Raw genomic sequence first — 25795 nt, forward strand, 5'->3', positions numbered from 1 at the left:
AGAAAGATGACTAGGTCCACGGACCACACTTTGAAAACCACTGAGCTAGAAGAGGCATGTGTGAACTGCATAGAAGTGCATTTGAAACCGGGAACTGATGACATGACCGTAAAGAAATGGTTAAAGCTGATGCCCTGGCTTCTTCAATGAAAGGGTGATGTCGGATCAATTAGTTATCAGCCACCAAGCAGTGCTAGAGAAACTTCCCTGTCGCAGCTCTTCTTATATGCTTAATATGAGAGGCATGCAGACTTTCGTGTGTCTTGGAAACTTGGAAATCGGAAGAAACTTGCTACATGTCTTTATTTCGTGCCAAATTTCAACATTCAGAATTGTTTCCATAAGGCACAGAATAAAAGAAATATCTCTTGGACCAAAACATTGTTAATCTAAAACAAAAGTTGCCCACATGGAATAAATGGACTAAATAAATCTGCAGCACATACTTCTTTTGGAGTAGAACAACTCATCTTTTTTCATGTCTGTCTTACTTTTAACATTTGTCATCTATGCAAACAGCAAATATTCAGATTTTAAAAAGATCTGAACCTTTATTGCTTCCATTTACGTAAACATAAGATTTTAAGATTTCTTTATACTAATTACATTGCATAGCCACACATAATATATTCCACATTCATCTCACTGTAAAAAAAAACATTAGTAAATGATGATTTGCATGATATTTATACACTTTCAAATGAATGTGTGTATAAAATATACAATATGTAATATGTAATAAACATCCTAAATGGGTGTTTCTCTATATGAAATCCACGTTGGCATATGACTCGGTTCCAAAAAGCATAACAATTGGTACAGCCTGCGTTGACTACACCGAGCCTTGGCCTTGCAGGGGCATAGCAATACTTCAAAATGAGTGGCACTCGTTGCAGCCAATCGCCTCGAAACACTTCCTGTAAACAATGTGGCGTAGACCAATCGTGTTCAAGCAGTAAGGGAGGGCATTCGAGGGGTGGGACTTCCAAATGTCTTCGTTTAAATCGCACATGACGTAACGCCGCAGAAAGGTGCGGGAGGGGGCTGGATAGGAGATTTGGAGAGATTTAAATAAAAACGAACACAAATCTCCTGATTGAGCAGAAGGTTATAGGTAGAGGTCTTCGCTTGGCCTCGTTAGCAAAGGAACCTTTAGCGCTTTTTGGAAAACGAAGGAATTGTTGTGGTTAGTTTCTTTAAAAATAAATAGTAGAAGTTTTCCCTGAAGTTTTGGTGAAGCCGCCGGGCGCCGTTCGGCCTCCTGAAAAGCAACACCGGGCCCTCTGTCCTCTTCTCCGAGCGCCCCGCCGAGCTGAGGTGGGAGGGGGTGACGGAGAAATATGGTATCCTGGATCATCTCGAAGGCAGTCGTGTAAGTCAGACGGCGGTTTTCGGCGTTAGCGCGACGTGTGCGATCGGGAGTTTGGTCTCCCGGCGGTCGGTGGGCCCGGCCGGGAGAGACGAGTCGCTGAAGGCGGACATGTTCTGCTGGAAAGCGCGGACGGTTCAGCCCAGAACAGGCACCGGAGCCCCGGTTTATTCAAACAGCCGCCGGCCCGAGGTATCAGCCGATACAGGGTGTGAGCTGGCCGCTGTCCCGCACTCAGACGCGGTTTCAGAGGCCTGGGGCTGGGCGCAGTTTTGACTCGGGGTCGAACCGACGGCCCACCCTGAAACTAGGCTCGGGCCTCTGCGCTGAGCTCGGCTGAGGTGACTGGCTGGAGGTTAGTTCAGATGGAGTGCTGCAGTGTCGTGGTTTTTTACAATGCCTTTGAGTTGTCTGCTTCTAATATTGCTTTATCGGGGGTTCTCGGTACCCGGTATTTTTAATGAAGAGTCGATGGGTCACCAGAGAGCCCACCGCACAATTATGCGAGGATATTATTTTTACTTTTTCGGTGTCATTACTGGATATGTAGAGGTTCTTGTGCTCATTATGCTCATGTCCGGTTGCTAATCCTTTTGTAGGGTTCGGACTTTAATAAGGCAGTAAGTACCCTGTCTTAATGTCGCAACTGAATGTACTAAACACAGGTGTTATTTAAGCTTGCACATTTAAAACATTTACTGTCACGGTAGAAAGTACAGCAAGTTGACGATGCATTTGGTGTTGGTCCTTTGAGTATTATTCGTGCGATTTTGTTTTGCTTGGATCCTTACCATTGTGAGTTTTTAACAGACCCTTTTATTTAACCGATCCATAACCCCTGTTGCAGTTGCAGTATGCACATTTGCTCATAGTTATCCCCGTTTACAAGGTTAATTGATATAGCGTATAAGGTTTTTCTCTGAGACTATGAAATAGCGAGTATAAACGATATGTCTATTATGATTTGAACAATACAGTGTTTTTGTACTGGTATAAGTATTTTTTTTTCTTTTAGTAGAAAAATGTTTATTCTGACTCAAATGCACAACCATTTTCATGTAATTATAAAAAAAACTTATAAACTACAGTTATTGTTTTGTTTTTAATTTTAATGATTTAAGTCTCTTAAGTGCCAAGATTTCTCAAGGTCAATAGGACAAAGCCAGGAATCCTAAAAAGATTGCTTAAATTGATACTGTAGATCAGGATGTTGCATGTCTGTCATCTGTACTCTTGAATTCACTAGTTCATAACACCCCTGGATCAGTTTGGCTTTTTATTTTCCTTAATTGTTTTGTTGGCAGTTGCTGCTGTTATGGTAATTGCGAAGTTATGTAAGGTGGAATTCAGGATACATCATGGTATTGTCATTCACTCCTAACTATAAACCTGCAAAGCCTGAATTGAGATGAATTGCCGAATCTCAATTAAGGTGTGGTAGAAACTGGATGTAAAACAGATGTGTAATTTATTTAGCAAATGTTAGTTGGCAGTTCCACAGAAATTTGGAATGAAAAGATGACTAAAACTTCACAGTTGTTTTTAAAGCTCAGAGTACTATTAATTAAACTTCTCTTTTACTACAGTAAGCTTCTGATTGGAAAGCTAGAAATATTGTTTGCAATGTTTTTAGTGGGGAAGCAGGCATAGATTGTTCATACTGATTTCAAAGTCTTTTGGAGTTGCCACCTATCTCTTTTTTTTTTTTTGACAGTTATGCTGTAGTGTTGTCAACCCTCTGGAAGACCCTTCCAGTCAGAGTACAGATGTAGTGTGTGTATGGGAAATCTCAGTGGAAGTAACTGTTCAATATTCCTGATATAAAAAAGAGGGGAAAAGTAAAAAAGTACATGGATTGTGACCTTAGTGTGTTTTTTTTACAGCATTTCAGTCTTGGGTGGTGCCGTATAGTTAGCCTTTGAGTTGCACGTGGCAGCCACAGTGAGGAGGCTTGGCTTGTAATATTGCTTAGTGTTTGCAAGTCTGTCTTGAACTGTGGGATTCATGCATATACAAGGGCTGTTATAAACGTGTCTGGTTATTTTATATAGCTTACTGTCTTTTAATATAACCCTGACTGAAGATATGACTTGATGTCTGAGAGCTTTTTTTCCCCAAGATCTCAAGTGGAGAATTTACTTAACGGCACATCTTTAAACTTTTAGTTTTGGGGCACGGTTAAACTTTCAGAGTGCAGTTTATGAACCAGAGTGCTTAATGAATATTCTTTAAATATCTACAGTGTGTTAAACATAAAGATAATAGGACTATTTAAATAAAGGCATTACATGGATTTTTTTATATTTTTGACATTTGACCAATGTTTTGAGTTCAATAAAAAAAATCGGCCAAGTTTCCCAGTGTACTAAGTGACAAGTATCCTCACACAAAAACAATGCTAAAGATGTCACCCATGTTTAATTGAGATGTTGCTTGTAATAACAAATAATTTTGTAGAAAGTTACTGCTAATTTTAATGAGGAGATCTTTATTTTAGCTGGCAGCAGTCACATTAAGTGAATAACTTATTTTTTCCTAGCCGATATAGAGACCTTTTAAGAAATAGTGCAATTGTACATATCGGAGTAGGAAAAATACTTTTTTTAGTTATTTTCTGATTCACTGCTGCTGCTTCTGATGATAACAGACATTCAGATCCTTAAAATATGTAGATATTGTGGTTTTTAGCTATTATTTCAATAGCAAAACCTTTTTAATTAAGGAAAGTAGTTAGCCGATGGGAATTCTTCAGCATGGTTCAGTGGGGTGAAAAATTGTTGATGCAGCAACATGAGCTCGTGTCTGGCTTTTTAATGTATATGCTTCAGCTATTTCTTTGTGCATAATGAGGGCATTGTGTCAGTGTTTCTTAACAGGAAACCTGTAGCTGACCTAAAACAGTGTCAAGGCCTGTCTGAAGGTGGTATTTGTTCAGCTGCTTGGAGTGAAAGTGAGGCCCCAGTTTACTAAATTGTTTAAAAAAAAATTCTAGGCAGGTGCTGTTTCCTTTGAGTTGCTAGTTTCGGAAGAAATATCACTCTCCTGTTTAAACAGTCTGCTGGAATAACATGCTGTCTGTTTTTGCTTGGAAGAGGCAGATTGGTTTCGATCATGCAGGTCTGAGATTGCAATTAGCAGGGTGAGAGACCACAGCCTGAGGTCAGGGCTGGCATGGCATCCACACTACCAGTGGAAAAATGTTTTTTCGCACGTTTGTTTTGCATAGCTTCCTTGTGATCTTGTGTTTTTGAAGTGTTGGTCTTCTAGTTAGTAATGGGAAATAATTTTGTTGCTGTTTTAGAAAAGCATGTCATCTGAGGTTTTGCATTCCACTTACATTAGGTCAGTGACTTTCCCTCCTGGTCCTGGAGGTTCACCATGTCTTCTGGTTTGTGTTCAACACCAGATATTTACTGACTCTATTTGCATCACTTCTTCACTTGATTGGTCTGTATTCCTGCTGTTTCCAGGTCTTGACTCATTGAGGATTAGAGGTAACATGTAAAACCCAGCGGACCGCAGTCATCCCGGATCAGGAGTGAATGTCACTCACTGCCTTAGATTAACAGCCTGGCTCTTCTTTCCAACACACTCGCTTACATTACTGAAGTGACTACACTGCACATTACACAGCAGGATATAATTACGGTTAACCAGGGTCTTAAGTATTACTGTGTGGTCATGAAACATACTTCAGAGATGTATAGGTTACAGATAACTTATTTTTAAATCTTTGATACAGTATGTTCATTTATAGCATTCCTTATTTCCACGTGTTATGGTAATGGACATATATGCATTATGGATTAAATTAGAAGCCATGTTGGAAATGTATAATGTGTTGAACTGTGGATATTTTGTGAATCATTTTACTCCTTGTACTTGAGGGCTTATGAATCTTGGTTGAATGACATTTTGGATTTCTGCTAAAATTTTACCAACATCTGTCTAATTTATATTGTGATCTTTAGGATGGATAAGAATGTTTTCATACAGTTAATCATTTGCTTCTGGTAAAGGTTTGGTGATCAAATCAACCCAAATATTGCTGCATTTCACATCAGATGTCAGAGTTAGATTATAGGAGAATAAAACGCTCTGGTTTCCTTTGTGCTGAAACAGATTTGTTCATTCTGGAGCAGGGTCCTGTGGTTGACCTATTACTCTTTATTAAGAACTAAACAGGGTGTACTGTATTGTGCTGGTTGGCATTTTGTCTAGTTTGTAAGTTTACAAATTGAATTCATTATCAGTTTTGCGAGAGGCATGCAGAAATTTTCATATTTCTGTCTTAGCAATTGGTTTGCATTATTGAAGTAATTTTAACAATTTTTCATCCATGATTTGTTACTTGAAACAAATTATTAAAAACTATTTTTAAAAATCCTCAGGTCTAGGTTAAAATATATACTCTTGTTTTAGATATATGGACACTTGATACCCAAGGATTGTGAATGCACTGAGATGAGGAAATGCTTCAAATAAAAACCCAATAAAATCCTTTGTGAAAGGAGAAAATTGAATTACCATCTCCTAACTGTATGAGCAGATAAGTATATGTAAGTGTATTGTGGAAACAGATTTTTAATGTTTGACGTATGCTGATTACGGGAAATAGTTATTTATCCAAGACTTAAGTCATGCAGTGTTTGTAGGTGGTGAACGCCTTCATATGAATGGAACAACTATTTTTTTTATTTCATGTAACAGTCATTCCCATCTTATCTTGGGAGGTTAGAACTAACATTTTGTCTTATATTTTTCGAACAGATGTTTTTTAACCTTCTCGGGAGAAGTTATGTTTCATTACTTGAAGATTCTTCTCTTCACTAAAATTCGAAGGCAAGCCAAGTTTCTTACAGAAAGAAATTGACAAATATATTTGATAAGAAATGTGTTTAACTTTTAACACTAAATTTCAATATAAGGCACGATCTGGAAAGTGAATGTTTCTGTCCAGGTCTTTACTGTGTGGATAATCCAGTACTAGAATCTTGTGGTAAAACTCAATAGTTAAAAGATGCGTTGAGATTGAACGGCAGATGCTCTCTAGAAGGCTTTTCTTCAAGCAGTTTGTCCACAATCCACATGTATTAAAGGTGACATTGGTGTTCAATAAAATTAACATTTTGGTGAAAATCGCAATCAACAGTTATCTTCAGAATATTAAGGCCATGAACCCATTCAGTAAGGGTAAAATTAAAAAGGTCTTTCCTTCTTTTAGCCCTGATTGTGACCTCTAGATCAGCATATGGTCTCAGAACCACATAAATCATTGCAAGATCTTGGCATTGTCTGTGTTTGGTACATGTTTACGTATTGGACTAAGCTATTGGACTGCTGATACAACAGAGCTTTATATTCAGAAGTGACATTAAAACGTACAGCATAATCAGCCAGTGAGTTTCCTCTTGACTGGTAAGGGAGAGGAGATTGACTGGAAAGGGCTAATTACAGTAAAGAGACATTTGTTTCAATGCTCAACAGATCAGATATGTTTGAATACAGTGTAATTACCTGGTTATGACTAGTTTGGGTTGAACATAAATTTTCTTCGGACCTTCTAGAATTTCTTAATCGTTTTGGGAAAGACGTTTTCTTTGTGGTATGTAGCTAGACCTAGGTATGTTGTGGCTTAGCTTGTAATTAAGTCTGACTGATAGTATTGCCATGTCTGTAAAAGGTGCATACACTTCCAAAATGCAGCAGTTACTTCCCCTAAATATTTAAGTAACACTCTGTCCCATTTCAGTTTATAGATTTAGAAGGGTTTGATATGCTTGTAGAAAGTGTTACATAAAAATGTTCTCTCTGAGGTTTTGCTTGGTTTCTAAAATATTTCACTGTACGATTGTCAAGTCAGCTGCAATGTATGTTCTTTGCAATGAGATTGGAGTGATGTGATCAGTCTTACTGTAGGCTTTATGACCTGCTAATAAAGGACTAATGCATTGAATACGTTTGGGACTTGGCATTTTACCCAGTGACTTCAATCGTTTATTTTTTTCCAGGTTATAGAGAGGCAAGTCAGAGGTTTTGCATTAGCTTACTTTTCCAATAGCTTGTACTATAGTAAAACTGCGACTACTATTCAGGCAAAAGGCAGTTCACTTTTCTGTGCATCACAAATGTCTTGATTGGGGAAAAATCAGCTCCTGATGCTTTGTCTAATTTAAGATGTAAAAAAGCTGGTTGGTAAAGGATTTGTTGTAACTTATCTTTCCGTAGACATTAATAAACATTGTCTGTCCGATTTCTGAAATATTAAGTGAATTGTTTCATATTCAGTATTTACACAGAATATGTATGGGAGGAAATAGGTTGTGTGGCTATATGCACAGCATGGCTAAATGAATGAAAATAGTAATTGAAAAGTCTCCCTTTAGTCTCTATAAGTGGATCTTATTCAGACCATCCTTGTGTAAGAGCTGGAGTGTTCCAGGGTGTGTGGTGGTGTTTGTTCTGCAAGGAATGAGGCTATACTTAGAATCCTGCAGTTGCTATGGTAACTGGAAAATAAACTACAGCCAAGGTGGATCTCTGGATTGATGCCATAAAAAATAAAACTGAAGGAAAAGGAAAGTTTGGTGTTGCATACACTCTTCGGATTGTCATTGAATTGTTGAATATGAAGTGTAAGGTTTACTGATTGTGGTGTAAAATTTAAATTCCTTCTCCGATGTGTTTTTTAAAACGCCTTCAATAGCCATGTGTTTATTTCTGTTGAATCATTTTTTTTTCCTAATTGATATTTTACAGTCCACAAGCATGACTTAAAAAAGGCTTTGTTTTCACAAATGCCCAAGTAATCTTACAAGACATTTGAAAAACGAGGCCTGTTTTTCACTACCCGGCATAATCTCCTCGGGAAAGGCTTTCCGCAGGGATTACTGGATTAGGTGGGTTTGCTCCCAGTAGGTGCTTTGTGGCTAAAACCGTATCCAGAAGAATGCAAACAATCCTGCTGATGTTGAGACGGAAAGATTGCAGCTTACAGTTTCCAAAAACACTGTGCTCTTGCTGTCCTTGTTCTTCCTCTCCATTGCATTTTATTGCCTCCCTGTTTTCTAGAACAATAAAAAGCATATTTTCCTCTTAGATACAGGCGTGCAGTTCAGGGAGGTAAGTGGAGGGCCCTGGTGAGGGAGCAGTTAATGAAGGAATATCCAGGAAGTCTTCAAACAGAAGTGGTTTATTTTGATTTAGAAAAGGCATTGTTCTTTTCTTTTTTTTTTACAAATTTAAAGACTTCATTGAGTTATTTATTGATGATATAACTTTTCTTGGCATTCGCAAAACCTTAAATTCAGTACCTTTCCTGCAAATGAGAAAATCAATGTTATTTGCAGTTAAATGTAAGTTAATTAAATCCTTGCAGCAGAGAGCAGCTGGAAGCCGGTCTTGGGGTCCAGTCTCCTAAAATCTGCCTGGTTGCTGCCTGCAGGGCTGATCAGAGCTGAGATTTGTCATTGACTTGGCACGACGGAGCCGTTCCCTCTCCAGTCCCGTGATGCATTCCAGCAGTTAGGCCCAGAGTCTTCTGCTTGCAGTGGAAGTTCAGCTGAATAGTCTTTACATTTCTCTTCCTGCCATGATGCAACTCTTAATCTCCTTATTTTGAATGGTTGTAAGTATATATAAGTGGATTCCCAAGTGTCCCAGGAGAGGACGGTATAAAATGGCAAGTTACAGATACATTCTGGCTGGTGGAAGCTGTTCAAATGAAATTAGCAAACACCCATGCTAGCCCCCACATCTCTGTTTTATTTCCAAGTCTGATCTGTACAGGAGTGAGCAGTAGGTTGTGCTGACTGCAGTAATCACACTTGGTAGAGCTGTGACATGTTTTGCCATTGCAAGTTTCTGATCGGTTGCCAACTGCACATAGCTGGCACCACCTGCATTGATTTGCTGCCTTTTTTCTCTGCCCTCTGGGAGCAACTACTAACCCTGCAGCTGAGGAAGATCACCCGATTCAATTAGTTTGCGTTGCGTGATGGAGTGTTCTACTCCGCTGGCAGTTTCACATCAGGCCACTGCCTGATTGCAGTAGCTGGGAAAGTAAAATTGTGGAACGGCAGTGAAATAAGGTTGCACAGCCGACGTGATAAAATTTGATATTTTAATGCAAGTGAAATCAAATGAGCAGCTACCAACAATATAAAATATAAAAGCATAATTTTCTAACTAAAACTGACTGCAGTCTAGATTAATCTAGATTATTCATCATTCTTCTTATGTCTTTGACTTATTAGACCAACATTGATATTGAAATGGTTGCTACTACTTCTGTATAAAAACATATTGCATACATATAACACTGAAAAGATTTTAAGCCATTCAGGTGTTGGAAAAATGGGTTACTAAATTACTTTATCCAAGTTACATTTTTTTTTTTTTAAAGAGCTATACATTTCAATTTCTGTTCCAGCACTCAAGATCATCTTGCTGTTGAATGTCTAGTATAATTGGCTTGCACATAAAGCAACAATGACTACATATGAATTATTTTCGTTTTCTTATTCAAAATATTCTGGAACCTCTGAGTGCTATATATGAAATTTAAGTTTATTTTTGTTTTGATTTTTAAAAAATATTTCCTGTTTTTGAAGGCAAGTGTTTTTTTATGAAATCAGCCAGTGCCTGCTAAAGTTTTCCTGTTCGTGGAAATGCTGCAAAATAAGAACTATGTACTAATTGCTTAATGCAGCTGGATAGCTGAAATAGTGGGGCCCCTCTGCTGCCAGTTCTATGCATGGTTAAACAGGATTACCCATAAATCTAGCGGAGTGGAACAACATAAATTAGATTCAGCTGAAACCAGCTTCCAGATGAAAGACTGGCTTTGTTCCCATCTGGTATATTAGAGCAGGTCATCTACTCACAGGATGTGCCGTTTTCTTCACTCTACGTGCCCAGACGATGGTTTACAAAAAGCAATATTCTGCTGTCTTTTAAAATGCATCTCATTTTTAAAAATGTGCTTTAGGGCATTTCTCTTTAGCCTTTTGCCTGAATCGCCAATGAATACTTTGAGCAGTAAGGATTTTAGTGGGATAAACTTATAGCATGCATTTCTTTTATACTGCTGCTGGAAAGTTCAGATTTGTTTTGCGAATCTTGTGCATGTTTTGTTTATGGCCAAAAACTGTTGTAAGAATTTGTAGCATTATTTATTGCTGAAATTTCAATGGTACAAACCATTTATTTTTTTCATGTTCAATGCTAATCTCTATTTTAGGATTATTATAAATCTTTCATTTGTTTAATGGTTCTTTGAGCAAAGGAAATCCGTCTGCCCAAAGCATGTTTACCCCCTTCCTTTATATGATCAGAAATGACTAAAGACCTTTGTCTTATGGAGAAGAGACAAAATCGGTGGATATTAAGGTTGTTGTTAGTCTAAATTATGTAAATCGTGAGTTGCACAGAACAATGACGTTTCAAAATTGAGTTTGCCACTCTTTTGATGTCTAAGGATTTTTTTTTTTCTTTTAACAGGCTTATTTTTGGAACACTATACCCAGCATATAATTCCTACAAAGCAGTGAAGACCAAGAGTGTTAAAGAATATGTAAGTATGAACTCATTTAATTTAAGATTAAGTTCTCAATAGATATTGATTGCTTGCCCTAGTGTAGAGGCACAGGTGATTTTTAAGCAAGTATTCAATGTCACCTTTCTTTTACATTATGAGGAAATAGTTGGATATGCTCATGGGGATGTTCACAGTGCAGAAACCTACTTAGTATTTGTGGGGTTTTCTCCTGAAAAATTGTTCAGTTTTATTCTGACTTTCCTACGTTGAGCTGATATAGACTGCACAAAGGTTAATGACACAATTATGACCTATGAATTTACTTTAAGATGGATAGTCTTGTCCTTGTTCCTCCATAATCCCCCACAATTAAGGGAAACAAGCCAGCAGCCCCCGTTAAGTTTCAAGATCCAGTTTTGGATGTATTGGCAATAATTTAAAAAAGTACCTGTAGGCAAAAATGTTCTCTTGTTCTTGTCCTTTTTCACATGTAAAACATTTTATGCTGATGCTATAGATAAGTTATCTCTATATATATTTTCCATCTTTTCACACATTCAAGAAGCAAGTTTAAGGTGTGGCATTCCATAAGAACTGGTTCCTGACGGGCAGTTCTGTGAAATCCTGGCAGAGAGCGAAGCTGTGAAGAAAGCAAGCCTTTGTCTATACTGTTAACGCCCTTTTTATTATTTGAAGAAATAAGTTTAAACCTTAGCTTTGGTCAGGGTTGTCAAATTGAGGGTCAGGTTATTTGAATCTAAAAAGGTCTCTTTCTTTTGATTTTACCTTTTCTTTTTAGAATTATCATCATCATCAAGGCCCTGGATCTGTAACTTAGTAACTCGGGAGTTCTTCCAGTAAAATTACCAGGCATCATTTTTTGGGAAAAAGCATTAGCGAAGTTTGTTGGTATCAAAGAAATGAGAATAAAATTAGAGATTTCATGTTTTAACGTGTTAAAGAAAATAACCAGATTTTACAATAGAAGCGTTCTGTCAGAAGTATCAGAGAGGTCTGTTGGTCTCTTATGTTGAGCCCCAGAGTTAAGAGGTGGCTGGTTCATGTCTGGGTTATGTCAGTGTGACCAGTGTGATCTAGGTTCTTTGAGTGGTGGCATGTGGTTTGCAAAGTGCTGCTGGGGTTGAGGGGGTGTCAGGCAACGGGGTGTTCTGCGCCATCTATGAGTCTGCAGGAAGAAAATGAAAGTTTAAAAAAGACAGTCTCTAATCGGCATGCAGAAGGTCAGGGTGTGCTTAATACAGCAGAGGCAGTGTGTTAGTCGAAACCGAGGCTTTGATCTTTATTCTTACAAAATCTTACCAGTGAACATTTTGAGTATGGAATATGTGTTTTGTTGTACTTTTAGTATTCCTACTTTGGAAAAATGAGTTGACCTTCTTTAAATGGTAGAAGGAGATTGCACATTAATGCCTACTGTGGGGAGTCTAGTTGGCAAATCCTGTAGAGTTCTGGCACTCAGCCCTCTTTAATGGAAATTTTTTGTCATGTTGATGTTGAGAAATCTGTCCACTGTGCTGGCAGAGATCTGCGTCCTGTGTTTCCAAATACTGCAGACTCTTAACTAAAAAAGCTTCCAGTCTGCAAGATGTATAGGACATCGTGTCAATTTATCCACTGCATTGCTCTTGGTAGACTGATTTAGATTTATTGCCTAATTGTTTCATCTTCCATTGTTAAGGTAAGGATAAATCGTAAAAAATTAACCACTTAATAGGTTGTTGTTAATGAGGAAATACATTCCACAGGAGATCTAAACAGAACTCCACAGAAATTATAGGCATCTAAGCAATCCCGCACAAATAAAATCGTGTCTTAAATAATAAGGATATCTTAGAGCAAGACCATGACTACACATTTGTCATGAATGGATAAAGCTAAATGAATAAGATAGACCTTTGAATACTGTACAAGGTTTTAGGATTGATAAATTGACCTGGTATGGTATATATGAAACAATTTCATGTTCTGCAGATGTACTAGTTCACTGGAATGCAGTACATTTCTTCTGAAATCCAGGATTTTTAATTTTACAGGCATGTGTACACAGCAGTTGAATTGTGTAATTCCATGCTTCTCAGCCCCTGGTCTGCTGACTCACACCAGTACCAGGCCATGCTTTAACGTAAACATTATGGATTGGGTTGTCTTGTTGCAATGGACCAGCTTTTTAGCCTAAGCAGTTCTCAAGGGAGAAGAAGAGAGTTCAGGGAGCTAGTTCTTTGTTCCAGACAGTAGTCTAGTTCCTATGTAAGTTGTATAGTTGAATCTTTTAAATTAGAAAAAGAATGAAACTTGGAATCTTTAAAGCAGCTCAGATCTCATCCTTTTTCTACTGCTTTGTTGCCATTTCTTTGAAAATCACGGCAGCACTGTGGCTGCATGTCTTACAATTCACACCGTGGTCAACATCAGAAGCTTAACTGCAGGCACAGGTTCTTCATCAGCCCTCTAATTCTGCACTTTCACTTCCGTGTGGTAGCTTGTGTGTTTTCATTCAGAACGTATTCGAGTTTTACATGTACACTGTTTACAATTGATCACATCTGTCTTGTGTGACGATCATTGACAGCTTGGAAGTTCTGCCTGGGGTGCCTGCCATTTGTGCTGTACCAGTACTACCCAAGCATCTACATAGCTTGAAGTGGCTCTGAAAAAGCACAAGATGCATTAAGCATTTGTACTCATACATTGTATGAGAAGATTGATATTCCCAAATACTTTTTTACCATTGAGTTTCTTTACCACTGGGGAAATTTAAACACCAAGCTGCAAAAAATGATTTTGCAGTTCTCTCTAGCCTTTATTACATTGTAATATTTTTGATATGCAGTTACAAACTGCTCTCTCAGCTAAAATTGGCCAATCCTTATTTTCAAAGTCATAGGAAGTAACACTGTCAGGAGAGCAATGGCATATGTTACATAAACTATTCCTAGAAAATCCCTAAATAAAACCCTTTGCAAAAGGCTGTAATATATTCTTCATTGTACTCTGTGACATCTTGATCAGTTAATAGCTGCCCGTCAGACACATGACTCTTGATAAATCTGGCATTACGCCATTTTCCTGACTGTGTAGATCTCTTCAGCAGTGTGAAAATGTCATGTTCCCTGTATCCTAAAAACAAAATGTTTGTTAAAATACAAACTAGATGTACGTTGGCAACTGAGGAGTTCATGAATTCTTAACTGAAAGATGCCAGTGAATGTTTCAGTATGTCTAAAATGCCCTAGAGAAGCATGAAGGTTTCCTTTGACAGAGGTGAACCATACTCACCAGGGAGCTTCAGCATATATTTGTACAGTGACTATCAAAGGTATTCACCTGCCCTTGGACTTTTTCCATATGGAATCATAATGTATTTAACAGGGAGTCTTTGCCATTAATTTTGCAATTAATTGATAGAAATATAATATTGATAATAACTGATTGCATAAGTATTCCCACCTTTTGAGTGAATATGTGGTAGAGACACATGTGGCAGAAATTATAGCCATAAGTTTCTACCTCTTCTTTGCAAAATTGCTCAAACTCCCCCAAGTTGGATTGGAAAGCTGGTAAACAGCCATTCCCAACTCCTGTCTTGATTGGATTGAGGTCCAGGCTTTGATTGGGCCACTCCAGAATTTTGACTATTCTTTCTAAACTGTGCCAGTGTGGCTGTATGTTTTGGGTTATTGTCCTATTGGAAGGGAATTTTCTCCTTAATCCCATGTCTCTAGCAGACTGCAGTACGTTTTCTTCCAGGATTTCTTTGTACTTTGCTGTACACATTTTATCTTCTGTCTTCACAAGTCTTCTAGGCCCTGATTCAGAAAAGCTTCCCCGTAGCATGATACTGCCACCACCATGCTTCACAGTAGGGATGGTATTTTCAGGATGTTGTTCATTGTTACACTTGCACCAAGCATAGTGCTTACCGTTGAGGCCATAGAATCTTCTTAAGCTTGGTTTTAGTCTCCCACATGCCTTCTGTCAAAGTATGGTTGAGATTTGATGAGTTTCTTGTCACTCTCCCATGAAGCCCAAATTTGTGAAGCACTCGGGCAATTGTCATATGCGGAGCTTCTTATAGTGGACTACTGCGCTCTGAGGGATATGTAATGCCTTGGAAATGTTCTTATGCCCTTTCACTAACTGTTGGTTTTCAATAACCCTATCCTAGATTTACTTTGAAAGTTCCTTTGTCTTCATGATGTATATGGATGTGTCTAAACTGTCTAATTCCTTGTTGTATTATGATTCATCAGACCTAAAAAGAAGTAGTGTGGGGATGGGCATATTTGTGACTGTTCAGGTATTCAGTAGTGTGGGAAAGGTATGTAAAGCATCTTACTCTGAAGTCTTGTTTGCTTTGTCACAGCTTCTCTCTGTACCCTGCGGCTGACAGCTGGGCTGTGGGTGAGTAAGGGGTGTGTTAGTGTTGTCACACACTGGCGGAACAGCATAGGTGTGGAATACTCTTGCAATGTGCATTCATCATACCTGTCAGGAAGAGCTTTCCAAGCCAAACGCCTTCATTTTGTTTTTAGTTCACACTAAAAAAGTGTACTGCGTGTATCCAAGCATTTTTCAGTGCTAAGGAAGTATTTCATAACTGCAGTATATTTATTCCTAAATGATCTTCTCATTATTGTCATATAGTCTTGTTACCCAGGGTAGTTGAGAAAAATCCTTTTCAACATCATCAATTTGTTTTTTATCAGTTATTTATTTGAAAGTGTGTTTGAGGAATAGTGGTAATCCATAGCTCGTTTCTAAACACTGATTTTCTGCACTTTTTCTTAGCACTTTTACCTATTTTATTCCAATAAATGAACCATTTAGTTTTGGCAAGTAAGAGGAGAATGCCTGTCGTACCTTTCCTTTGTGGAAAGTGACAAGCAGGCTTTGAATGTGTGCTAGAATGAATGTGGTTGATTTGTTGATATTTTAAGATTTTCATTAACTTTCTCACATTTGTATGACTGCAAATATGTCCATTTCATTTAGACATGTTTGGATATTTTTCCTAGAAATACTTTAAACACATTAATACTTTGTGCTAAAACCTCCTTGACCATGAAATATGAGAAACTCAAAGGCAGTTTTGGTTTTCCACTCAGCCTAAATACACTGAACTTCTGTTTTCATTGGTACTGGTACTAGCCTCCCTGCCAAACTGCTTCCTTTGTTTCAGCTCATCTGCAATTTTTAACCGACTCAGCCCTTAGAGGTTTTTATTCTGTCCAATACAGTAGAACTTAATTTTTGCAGGTTTTAGCTTGGCTAAAGCTCTCTTTCCTCTGTAACATGTAGCAAATAAGTGCTTGGATGGATTTCAGCCTGTTACTTATTGCACACCTCTTGTTACATGAGTGTTACACTGCTTGTTTTTGGTATTTTTCATCAGGCTTGGATACTTTTGGCTGCCCAATACATCAAAATGTTATTCAAGACCTTAAAGTAATTGACATTTTAACATTGGTGGGCAGCAATTGGTGTTTATCCTCATTTCTGTGATTATGCATACTGTTCGCAGCTGAAAGATTAATGAAATTTAAACAGATTTAAATAAACCCCATGCAATCTAAATGCCTCATGCACTGATGCAATGCATTGATCACTTACGGACAAATGCAGTCTGCAGAGGTTCACAGCAAGGTCGCCAATTAAAACTGACATTGCCCGTCAGTGTAGTAATTCCAGCACTGTGTACATTCATTTTACTTTGCCCACTCAGGCTTAAAATACCCTCTAATACCTTGGAGAGGCTAAACTAAATATTATCACATGATTGTATTACCTTTGAAACTGAAGCACTAAGGAGGCCCTGAAAGCCTGATGGAATTCAAGCAATATTGCAGAAAGTGCATGCAAAGTAGGGCATTGCACATGGGTCAGAAATCAAAGTATTTACAAAACCAATTTCACAACTTGAATGCCAGTTATTTTACAGGCTAGACAAGGTGAATGCGCACCTCCCTATCATGTAACACTGTTCAGATGATTACAAAATAGTGGGCAACCATAGAAAGCAGTTGCATTTAGTCAATAACTTGTTTTCTAACATATGTAATGTGTTCCCAAATTCAAATGTTTGAGACATTCTTCACTGTTGCATTACCTAGTAGTAATATTTAATCATGAGAATTGTTCAGGTACACAGAGATTACTGGTTTTAGCTTAGATGATACCATGAGCTTAGAATGTCAGTGGACGCCAAAAGTCTGAAAAGATTAATAAACTGCCACAGGATTAGCTGGAAACTAGGTTAATGTTGTGGATCAGTTTTAAACATACAAGGAATTCAATCAGTTAAGGATTTCTGTTGTAAAAATGAAAAATAACCGCAGCCATCTTTCAAGTTCTGTTTTTAAACGTCTTTCAATCCTAGGCATGTTGATTGCTGTTTAACTGCCCTTTTGTGTTATTTTTCTAGCCTTTTTTCTAGGCTCGAGGGAAATGTCCTTCCTGGATTAATTCTTGTTTAATTTTTCCAGGTTCGTTGGATGATGTACTGGATTGTTTTTGCCCTCTTCACAGTAGCAGAAACAATCACAGATCTCACAATATCTTGGTAAGATCATTGATATAATTGAAAGTCGGATTGAATCATTGTTTATTCACTCACTATAAAATCTGCACTAGACTGCACTTACAATTTTTGTAGTTCCTTCAGGAAGGATAAGGGAATGAATTTGTTTTACAGAAATTAGGGTCAGTTTAAAAGTTTGTGTGAACTGAAGTCAAACGAAAAAAATATTGCAGTTCTTGAAGAAATTTTAAATATTTAAGTACTTTTTTTCTCTCATGAAGGTTTCCTCTCTATTATGAAATAAAGATTGCATTTGTGATTTGGCTGTTGTCTCCATACACCAGAGGAGCCAGCCTTCTCTACAGGAAATTCCTGCACCCTCTTCTGACATCTAGGGAAAGGGTAAGATAACAATCTTGTGTCCTCATTTCCTCTTTGTGCAAGTCTCCATTATTCAGACATCAATTGTGTAGACTACCTGTTTATCACAAAAATGTGCTCTTTTAAAAGTTTTAAATCAAATTCTGCAAAGTGTTTTTTTTCCTTACAGTGCTACGTTAAGGCCTCCAGTCCAACAGCTGGCAGAGAAATCATGAGAATTTCCACCCAAATTCTTTAATCATATACGAATGAGCCCCTTCTGCACCTGTTCAAGATTTTCAATATTCTTAAGTTAATTCATAAAATATCAGCCAGATAAAGCTCTTTAATGACTTAAAACAAAGGTTTCCTTGTTTTACTTTTTTATATTGAACAGGACGGGCTGTAGGATTTATACACTAGGTGTCATTAATGATTACAAAAGAATGGCCTTGAAAAACCAGAGTCATCTTATTTGACATGTTAAATCCAATATGTCCCCTATTCTTAAATATTTTTGATTTCATATTCCTTTTTAATTCATTAGCCTTGCAGATACATCTTAAATTATGTTGGGATTAAATTCTCCTATTCTGTTTTAATTGAAACTCTAGACACAATGAAATATGGATCTGCGAATCCTGTTACACGATTTTTTACTTCTGTCCATTTACACTCTTGTCTTTAAGTGAAACCAACATATTGCTTTGCTTTCAGGTGCCACGGTGTGTAAACCAGGATTTAATATGCAGTGTACAGTGAGAATGTATCAGCTTTATGATTTTACTGCGAGACTCTTGCATCAGTTTAATGTGTCAGTGGTAAACATTTTTAAACTGGACTACTAATAATGCCATTAAGAATAAAGGCAAGCGCATACTCACAAAGAACCTGTCAATTAACCAGTGAATATCTTCTTTCTAACAGGAAATTGATGAATACATAGTTCAAGCCAAAGAACGGAGCTATGAGACCATGGTAAACTTTGGCAGGCAAGGCTTAAGCATAGCTGCAACTGCAGCTGTCACTGCAGCTGTCAAGGCAAGTACAATGCTACTTTCATTTTGTGTGCACAGTAAGATTAAAAATGCAGATGATATAAATAAAGCTACTGCGTTTCTAGAGTCCTTTACACAAAGAGAACAAACCTTATCCCAACAGGTTTTCTTAAAAGTTTTTACTGTCACATTAGAATTGATAATGTTCTTGGGTGCTGTTTAATAAATGTTTAGGATGAGTACTGTTAAGTGGTCTTTGACAGTAAGGGGCTAGGAGAATATTTCATTGTTTGCTCAAATAGGTCACACATGATCTCTTCGTTGTAGGCGTTTTCAGTTCTAAACTTGTTCTTTCACAATGTTCTAAATTAAGCAGGATGTCTAGAGTTCAGTGTGATCTTTCAGAGCACTCAACAAATAACAAGGGTCATCACTACCCAAATAGTCTTTTAAGAGGAGTAAGTTGGCTTGCAAAATGATTATCAGATACAGCTTTTAAGAAAGCCATATTTTAGAATAGCTTCACAGATTGTTCAGCTGTTCTTTGTCTTCTTCCTTTCTGTGTCCTAACCCTGGTGTTACTCTCTTTTTTGCCTTTACTGACACACTATCCTATAGGAATACTGCACTTCTTTCGTCTGTTCTCTTCACACAAGTTGAGGTAATAAAGGAAATGCAGCATGGAGGCAATTCTAATGTTATAGTTTGGATTTGTCCCTCTCCCTGAGGAGTATTGACTTTGGACAGTTTCCTTATTGTAACTTGGCTGTTTTTACTACTGTCAACCTGAACCTTTACCCCTGCCCTTGCATAGTGCTGTGACTTTGTGGTAGACACAGTCATTTTATTTATAGATTGATTGTCAATCTGATTATTAATAGGCTCAACGTTCTAAAAATGTGAAAAATGTTCTGAACATTCTCCTCTTTAATACTTGTATTTTACACATAAAATAAATGGAAATTTTCTTCTTTTTAGTTTTTTTTAAATGTTGCATGTTTTTTATTAACTGCCTCAAAAGATATTTCAGTCCATGATTAACTGAAGCAGCTCAGTTGAGAAGCTATTTGGTTTCTCGGTCTTTGGGGAGACTGGAGTATACCAGCCTGAAGTCTGGAGTTGGATGACTAAGTGTTTTTCCTCCTGCAGGGCCAAGGCGCTATTACTGAGCGGCTGAGAAGCTTCAGTATGCAAGATCTAACACAGATCCCGGGTGACGAGCCACTGCAGCGGCCATATCCAGGCAAAAAAGCCAAAAACCCCAGCCCTGAGCCGTCTGGTATGTACCGCATCTCTTCTGAATTAACGTGGATTAGTATTTGGCATTGCCACAGACTGTTTTCACTTAAATTCCTAGACAATTATTTTAAAGAGACATGGATGCACTCTCACCATTGTCTTTGAGCAGCCTGTTAGTCTATTTTCTTTTTTCTTTACAAATCGTCTACTGACTGCTCGTCTTCAAAAACCTTGTCTTTCCTGAAAGGTTGGTACTGATCACGTGTAGAAAGAAAAAGTCTGTCTTGCACCATAAGCAATCATTTAGTGTTGCTGAGCTTTATGTAAACTGATGTAGAATTATATTTTCAGCTGTATTACTTGATGGTCTTTATTACCCAGGTATGTAGATCATAACATTGAAGTATGTTACATTTGTTTTGTTTATACAATATCAATTCAAAACATTAAACTCTTTGGGGATATGTGAAAACCTTGGCTTGTTGCTTCATTGTGACTAGAATATGTAATGTCTGTTAGTGTATGCTGATGTGCAGTTTGAAAGTCCACTAGCATTCAATGTTGAATCCTTGTACAAATATGAATGTGTGGAGTGGTAGAACATTTTGTATATATATACGGTAATTAATTTGTCTGCACATTTTGTGTTCAAGCACCATTCAGTGATCAGAGCACAGCATTTCTAAGATTTTTCTTGTCTGTTAGCTTATTACCTACTTTGTGAAATGTAGATCCAATCCTGTTTTAATTTTAAATCTTCTTTTTCATTTGCTTTGCAAAGTCTGTTTTTTTTTCTCCATTTTATGGATCTATCCTGTTAGGGCACAGAAGTTGGAGTCAGTAAGAGATCATGCTGTGTTTGGTGTTGTAATAAGTATTTGCCTTCTTGTTCCTGAAGTGAATTACAATAACCGTCAGCCAAACTGGTAGAGACTGGTATAGAATCATTCAGCCAACACCACTGTCATTTAAACTGTAGATTTGTTATTAAACTATATGTGAATAACAAAATCAAAGGAAGTTTGTACAGAATTGGATTGTTCATGTTTTGTATCTAACTTCTTAGTTTGTCAAAATATAAATGGAACTTTAGGTTCAAGTTAAATGAGATATAAAATAGTGTCGTGTAAAGTACTGCTGGATTTTTACTTTTTTGTATGATTTTATAAGCCTGTTTCCTTTAACCCAAACACTACTTGATTTCCTTCTTGGTCTGACTGAAGACTAAAGAGTGCTTCTGCATATAAAGTAACTTTTTTATTAACCCTGGAACTAAAGCTCCCCAGAATCAAGTGATTTAGTCACTGGGATCTTTAAGGGGGGGACTCGCATTTTGTGAATATATTTAATTTTCACTTTTTAGAATCAAATTAAGTGCATTATTCTGTATGTATCCTGTTGAATTGCTGTAATGAGAAACGAAGCATGCATGTATAAAATAGTTTGTTGATCTCTGGTGCCCTCTACAGGGGATAGTAGGAATGTAGTTACACTTGGCTCTTCATCAGCTTATTGAACTGTCCACAATCGGTTTAAACCCCAATTGCTTGTTTAAAGATGTGATGGTGGAAACTTAAGGTTTTTTTATCCTTGTATTGTGGGCAGAGCCTGCTTCCTCAGGGGGGTGAATGCCATATGCACTATAGCCCTGAATGCTTCAGTGCCAGAGCAGACAGGACCTCACAGTGCATGGGGGGTGGGGGCTCTATTTGCGGTTTAATCAAGCCCCACCTGTGGCAGGAGTGTGCATTGATGGCTTTGTCTCATGACAGTGCTGTATAAAGAGTTTACCTCTTTATCACACTGCAGAACTGAGAGCCACATTATGTAAGGGTATTCAGTATTTTCTATTTAAATATGAATTCAAAACAAACTGTCCTTGAGCAGCTTCTTACGTTTTCTTAAGCCGGCATCCCACTACGTGACACGACTTCTAGCCAGAGAGTATGCCAAATTAAGCGACTGCAGTTGCTGAATCTCGCTGCCTTTTCTGTCCTTGAGGGTGTCAAATTATGTGACTAGGAATCGCAGGGGGTGATAATTACATGATTCCCTCGTGACTTTTCATCGCGGTCCCCAATCTTATTGCGCTGCGAAAGTACTGCGAGGTCACCACATTTTGGCAGCCAATCAATGTGGAGCACACCGGAATAAGAGGAGGAGAACCACACGAAAGTAAACAACATGGGAACGAGCATGTAAACATCTTGAAAAATGTAGCACAGGCATTGTTTTCAACAAATAAACATCTTCGAAAATATAATTCTTCTTTATAAATATAGAACAAATTTACCGAAATAAGAGTAAAAAATATAAAACACCTTTAAAACAAGTTAGTATTGCGCTACAACATGTAATCTAATGAGCATATTGTCTTGCAAGCACAAATCTGTTTGATTTTATCATAGAGAGTCGTAGGGGCTGTTAAGAGCGCTATGACTGAGTCGCAGGGTGGTAACGGGCGTGCCGTGACTCTCTACAACTCACTGTTGTTTTCTTACAATTACGTAAATGAAGGCTATGCCTGAAAATCCTAGGAAAAGCTGTGTAGTGTGACGCCAGCATTACATGGACTGGGCGTTGTTCCCTTTCCTGTAAAAGTCCTTTGTGTTGAAGTGCTAAAATCATATAGTGGTCAGATGAGATCAATCAGCTTGTCACCTGAGCACATGGGAATTTGGCTAAGCAAGTAAATTGTACACAAAATGTTTTAAAAAAAAGCATAATTGTGACTTTCCCGCAGATTATCCCTATCAGTACAAGCAGGATGACGCAGAAGACAGGAGTGACGAGGAAGCTGAAGCCACTTTTTCAGAGGATGAGGCTTTAGCCCAGCGGGGACTGAGAAGATCTCAGAGCGTAAAGTTATCAAGATCAAGGTTACGAAAAGAGGTATGTGTGATAGAGGTAGTAGACGGATTATTTAAGAATAATTGATTTGTGCTTTTTTTTTTACAATAGAAGTGTAAATGTGAAAAGGTATTGACTGCCAAGTAATCGGCATTTTGTTCTGCAGACATTCTATATTCCACTGAGAATTGCAAAACTGAAGTTGCATTCCTTCTGTTCATCCTGTGCTGTCTGGCAGGAGATTAAAGTTCAGTGTTTTGAGCCTAATATGAGATAAGCAATTTTCCAGCGGATTAAAATAAATATTTATCAGACTTTTCACCAAAAAAATGAATCCCACAGTTTAAAAGGGAATACCTTGTGTAAATCCTATATATTTTTTTTTCTCTACAGAATCGTTATGGATCCCTGAAGATTAAAGGAAAACGAAGAACTGCATTGAGTTCTGTGAACTATGAACCGTAAACTTCCCTCAAGTTTCGGGACCTGACTACTGATTTAAATGTATACTTCTGTGGAGATTTGTTTGTAAATATTTTTTTGAAATGGTGAAGGGTCCTAGTTATTGAAAGCCGACATGATGCTCAGTTTGAAATGCAACACCAATAAATGTCATATTTTTAAAAGATAATACTAACTGTAACATACCAAATCATGGTATTTTTATACTATTAGGGCACAATGCGAGCATTTCTATGTGGAGCAAGACGTTTACAGATTTGTGTTATATGTGTGTCTGTGTAGCACAATTGCTTTATTGATGTAAGACTGCCTGGTTTTTCAGTATTTATATTTTAAACTATTTTACGTATCTTGTTTGGGTCTTTGAACAAGTAGTTTTATTAAAACTTTGTGTAGTGCCTTACAAATTTTTCAGCTCTATATATTTGCCATTTATAACTTGCTTTAATCACTGTTGTGATACCTCTACAAGCAACAGCAGACCACAAAGTAATATTTGTTTATTATGGGACAATTAATAGTTGAATGAGAACTATTTGATCTTTAGATTTTGTACATTTTAAAAGTTGTGTGGAACACAATTTGTCCTGGGGGAAGCTGGACTGTCCGCTTTTGGTGGTCGTGTCTTTTAACATTTTCACTTGCTTTAGTTCTAAGGGTGTAGAATTGAGTGTTTCTCCATGATCAAGTCTTGCTCACCTCCTTTAGAATGCTGTATCTTAAAATGATGGTAATCTCAGTGGGAAATTAGTATTTCTCCTGGGAGAGAATCATGATAGAAACATCATTTTAACCAAAGCTTGTTTGACAAAGAAACGGTTTATATTACAAATGCAATAGCTTTAATCTGGGGCAATGACTAAAACTGTACAAATAAACTTGGAGAGTTCAGATTTTGTCTGTAGCTCTTTTGTGGGTAAAGTTTTGTTCTTTAAGTGGCTTTGTTTCTTGTATAATGTTATCCATTTTCCTCCACAAATGGAAACCCTCAATAGATTTACTATCACAGGTATGCATGTTTAAAAGCATAAAGAGAATTAAAGGCAGTTGAAAAGTAGAGAACAGGTCTTCAGTGCTGTGTAGAAGCCTGAAGTGCATTTGGTATCTCTTTTCATCTAACTGGATTATTGATTTGAGAAAGGTTAGTTTGTTTTAAACCTAGAAACCATCTCCATTATTAATTCGAACTCAACTTTAGCTGGAGCGAGAAATGTTGAATGCCTTAAATATTTAGGTATGTTAGGGTACTCTAGGCGTGCTGAAGTGAATACTATTAATTAGTATAGGCTGCAGTGAGTTATAGTAGTTGGACTTCTGAAAGAAAGTTACATTTACTTCTGGTTGAAATATCGGGAAAGAAAGGCACTGGGCTCCGACGATGATAAGATGTTGCCTGTGTGCTTCTGATCATGAAAGAGCAGTAGATGGTGCCCCACATGTCTGAGTTAGAAAATTCTTTCAACGTGGTTTGATCTCACTGTCATGAATAAAACATTGTGGGAATTCTCATGCTGTTTTGCACATCGATACCCGTCTACATTGATAAATAGTGCCTGTTTTGTGTAGTTTATCAGGATTGATAGAACGGTTTTCTCTGTGATGCCTTCTATTAAATGCAACAACTCAGGCTTCAATGATGACTAACTGAAAATACAAATCTAAGATAGGATGAAGGTCTAGGTTGAAAGAGATACAGAGTATTATCCCTACATTTGTGAAATCTGCAAATTAGATTGTTTCAAATTAACTGAATCTTCAGTTGAAATTATGCAGTATTCTCATGCTGTGGACAGTGGTTGCAATTTAGTATAAATATAATGTGCGAGATACGATTACACCTGTCACAGTTTCTAAAGTAATCCCAGACTTCCTTTTCAGATAATAGGCTTTAATAGAGGGACAAGAGTGGTGCTATTTGTGTAACAGGTTTAATCAGATTTCAAAACATCTTTCATCTTCAATCGTCAGTTTCATTGATGATTGCTATTAGTAGTAATGGCCACAGTGACCTAACCTGACTATGCATAGTACACAGTAGTAATTTCACCATGTTCCTTGGTCTGACATTGTAGAGCTCCTTTTCAAAGCTGCCCTAAATAATTTAGAAGAGAGATTAAGAAACGTTCACAACTAATTGGAATTAGTGGCGATAATCAAGCGCACCTACAGTATGTATATGAGATTTTTCAAATATAAAAAACAGATATAATGATTAGTTTCTCCTACTAATGACAGACACCTGACATGTAATATTAGCATTTTCTGCTTATTAATTAGTTTGGTGTGTGGTTATTGGAGGGGATAGTAGCAAAGTGGCAAACAGGATAATTGTTTGGTGATGAGTGCATTAAAGTATAGTATTGGTGTCTGCTAAGTAAAATGCAGTCCTTAAGTATAAATTAGTTCTTATGTACAAGGAAAAGCTGTAATGGATCCAAGCA

General features: G+C 37.4%; 1 protein-coding gene across 1 annotated transcript; it reads left to right on the top strand.

The window, feature by feature from the left end:
* The first annotated feature begins 1000 nt into the window (after positions 1 to 1000).
* Positions 1001 to 24245, top strand: reep3b (receptor accessory protein 3b). Its single transcript, XM_088634945.1, has 8 exons — positions 1001 to 1372; positions 10871 to 10943; positions 17411 to 17487; positions 17727 to 17847; positions 18733 to 18846; positions 19953 to 20082; positions 22786 to 22934; positions 23286 to 24245. Exons 1-8 carry the CDS (start codon positions 1341 to 1343, stop codon positions 23355 to 23357), a joined length of 768 nt encoding a protein of 255 aa, XP_088491071.1. The 5' UTR covers positions 1001 to 1340; the 3' UTR covers positions 23358 to 24245.
* The last annotated feature ends 1550 nt before the right edge of the window (positions 24246 to 25795 follow it).

Source organism: Lepisosteus platostomus, chromosome 6, assembly GCF_059453375.1.
Source record: "Lepisosteus platostomus isolate fLepPlt1 chromosome 6, fLepPlt1.hap1, whole genome shotgun sequence".
In the NCBI taxonomy this organism is placed as follows: domain Eukaryota; kingdom Metazoa; phylum Chordata; class Actinopteri; order Semionotiformes; family Lepisosteidae; genus Lepisosteus; species Lepisosteus platostomus.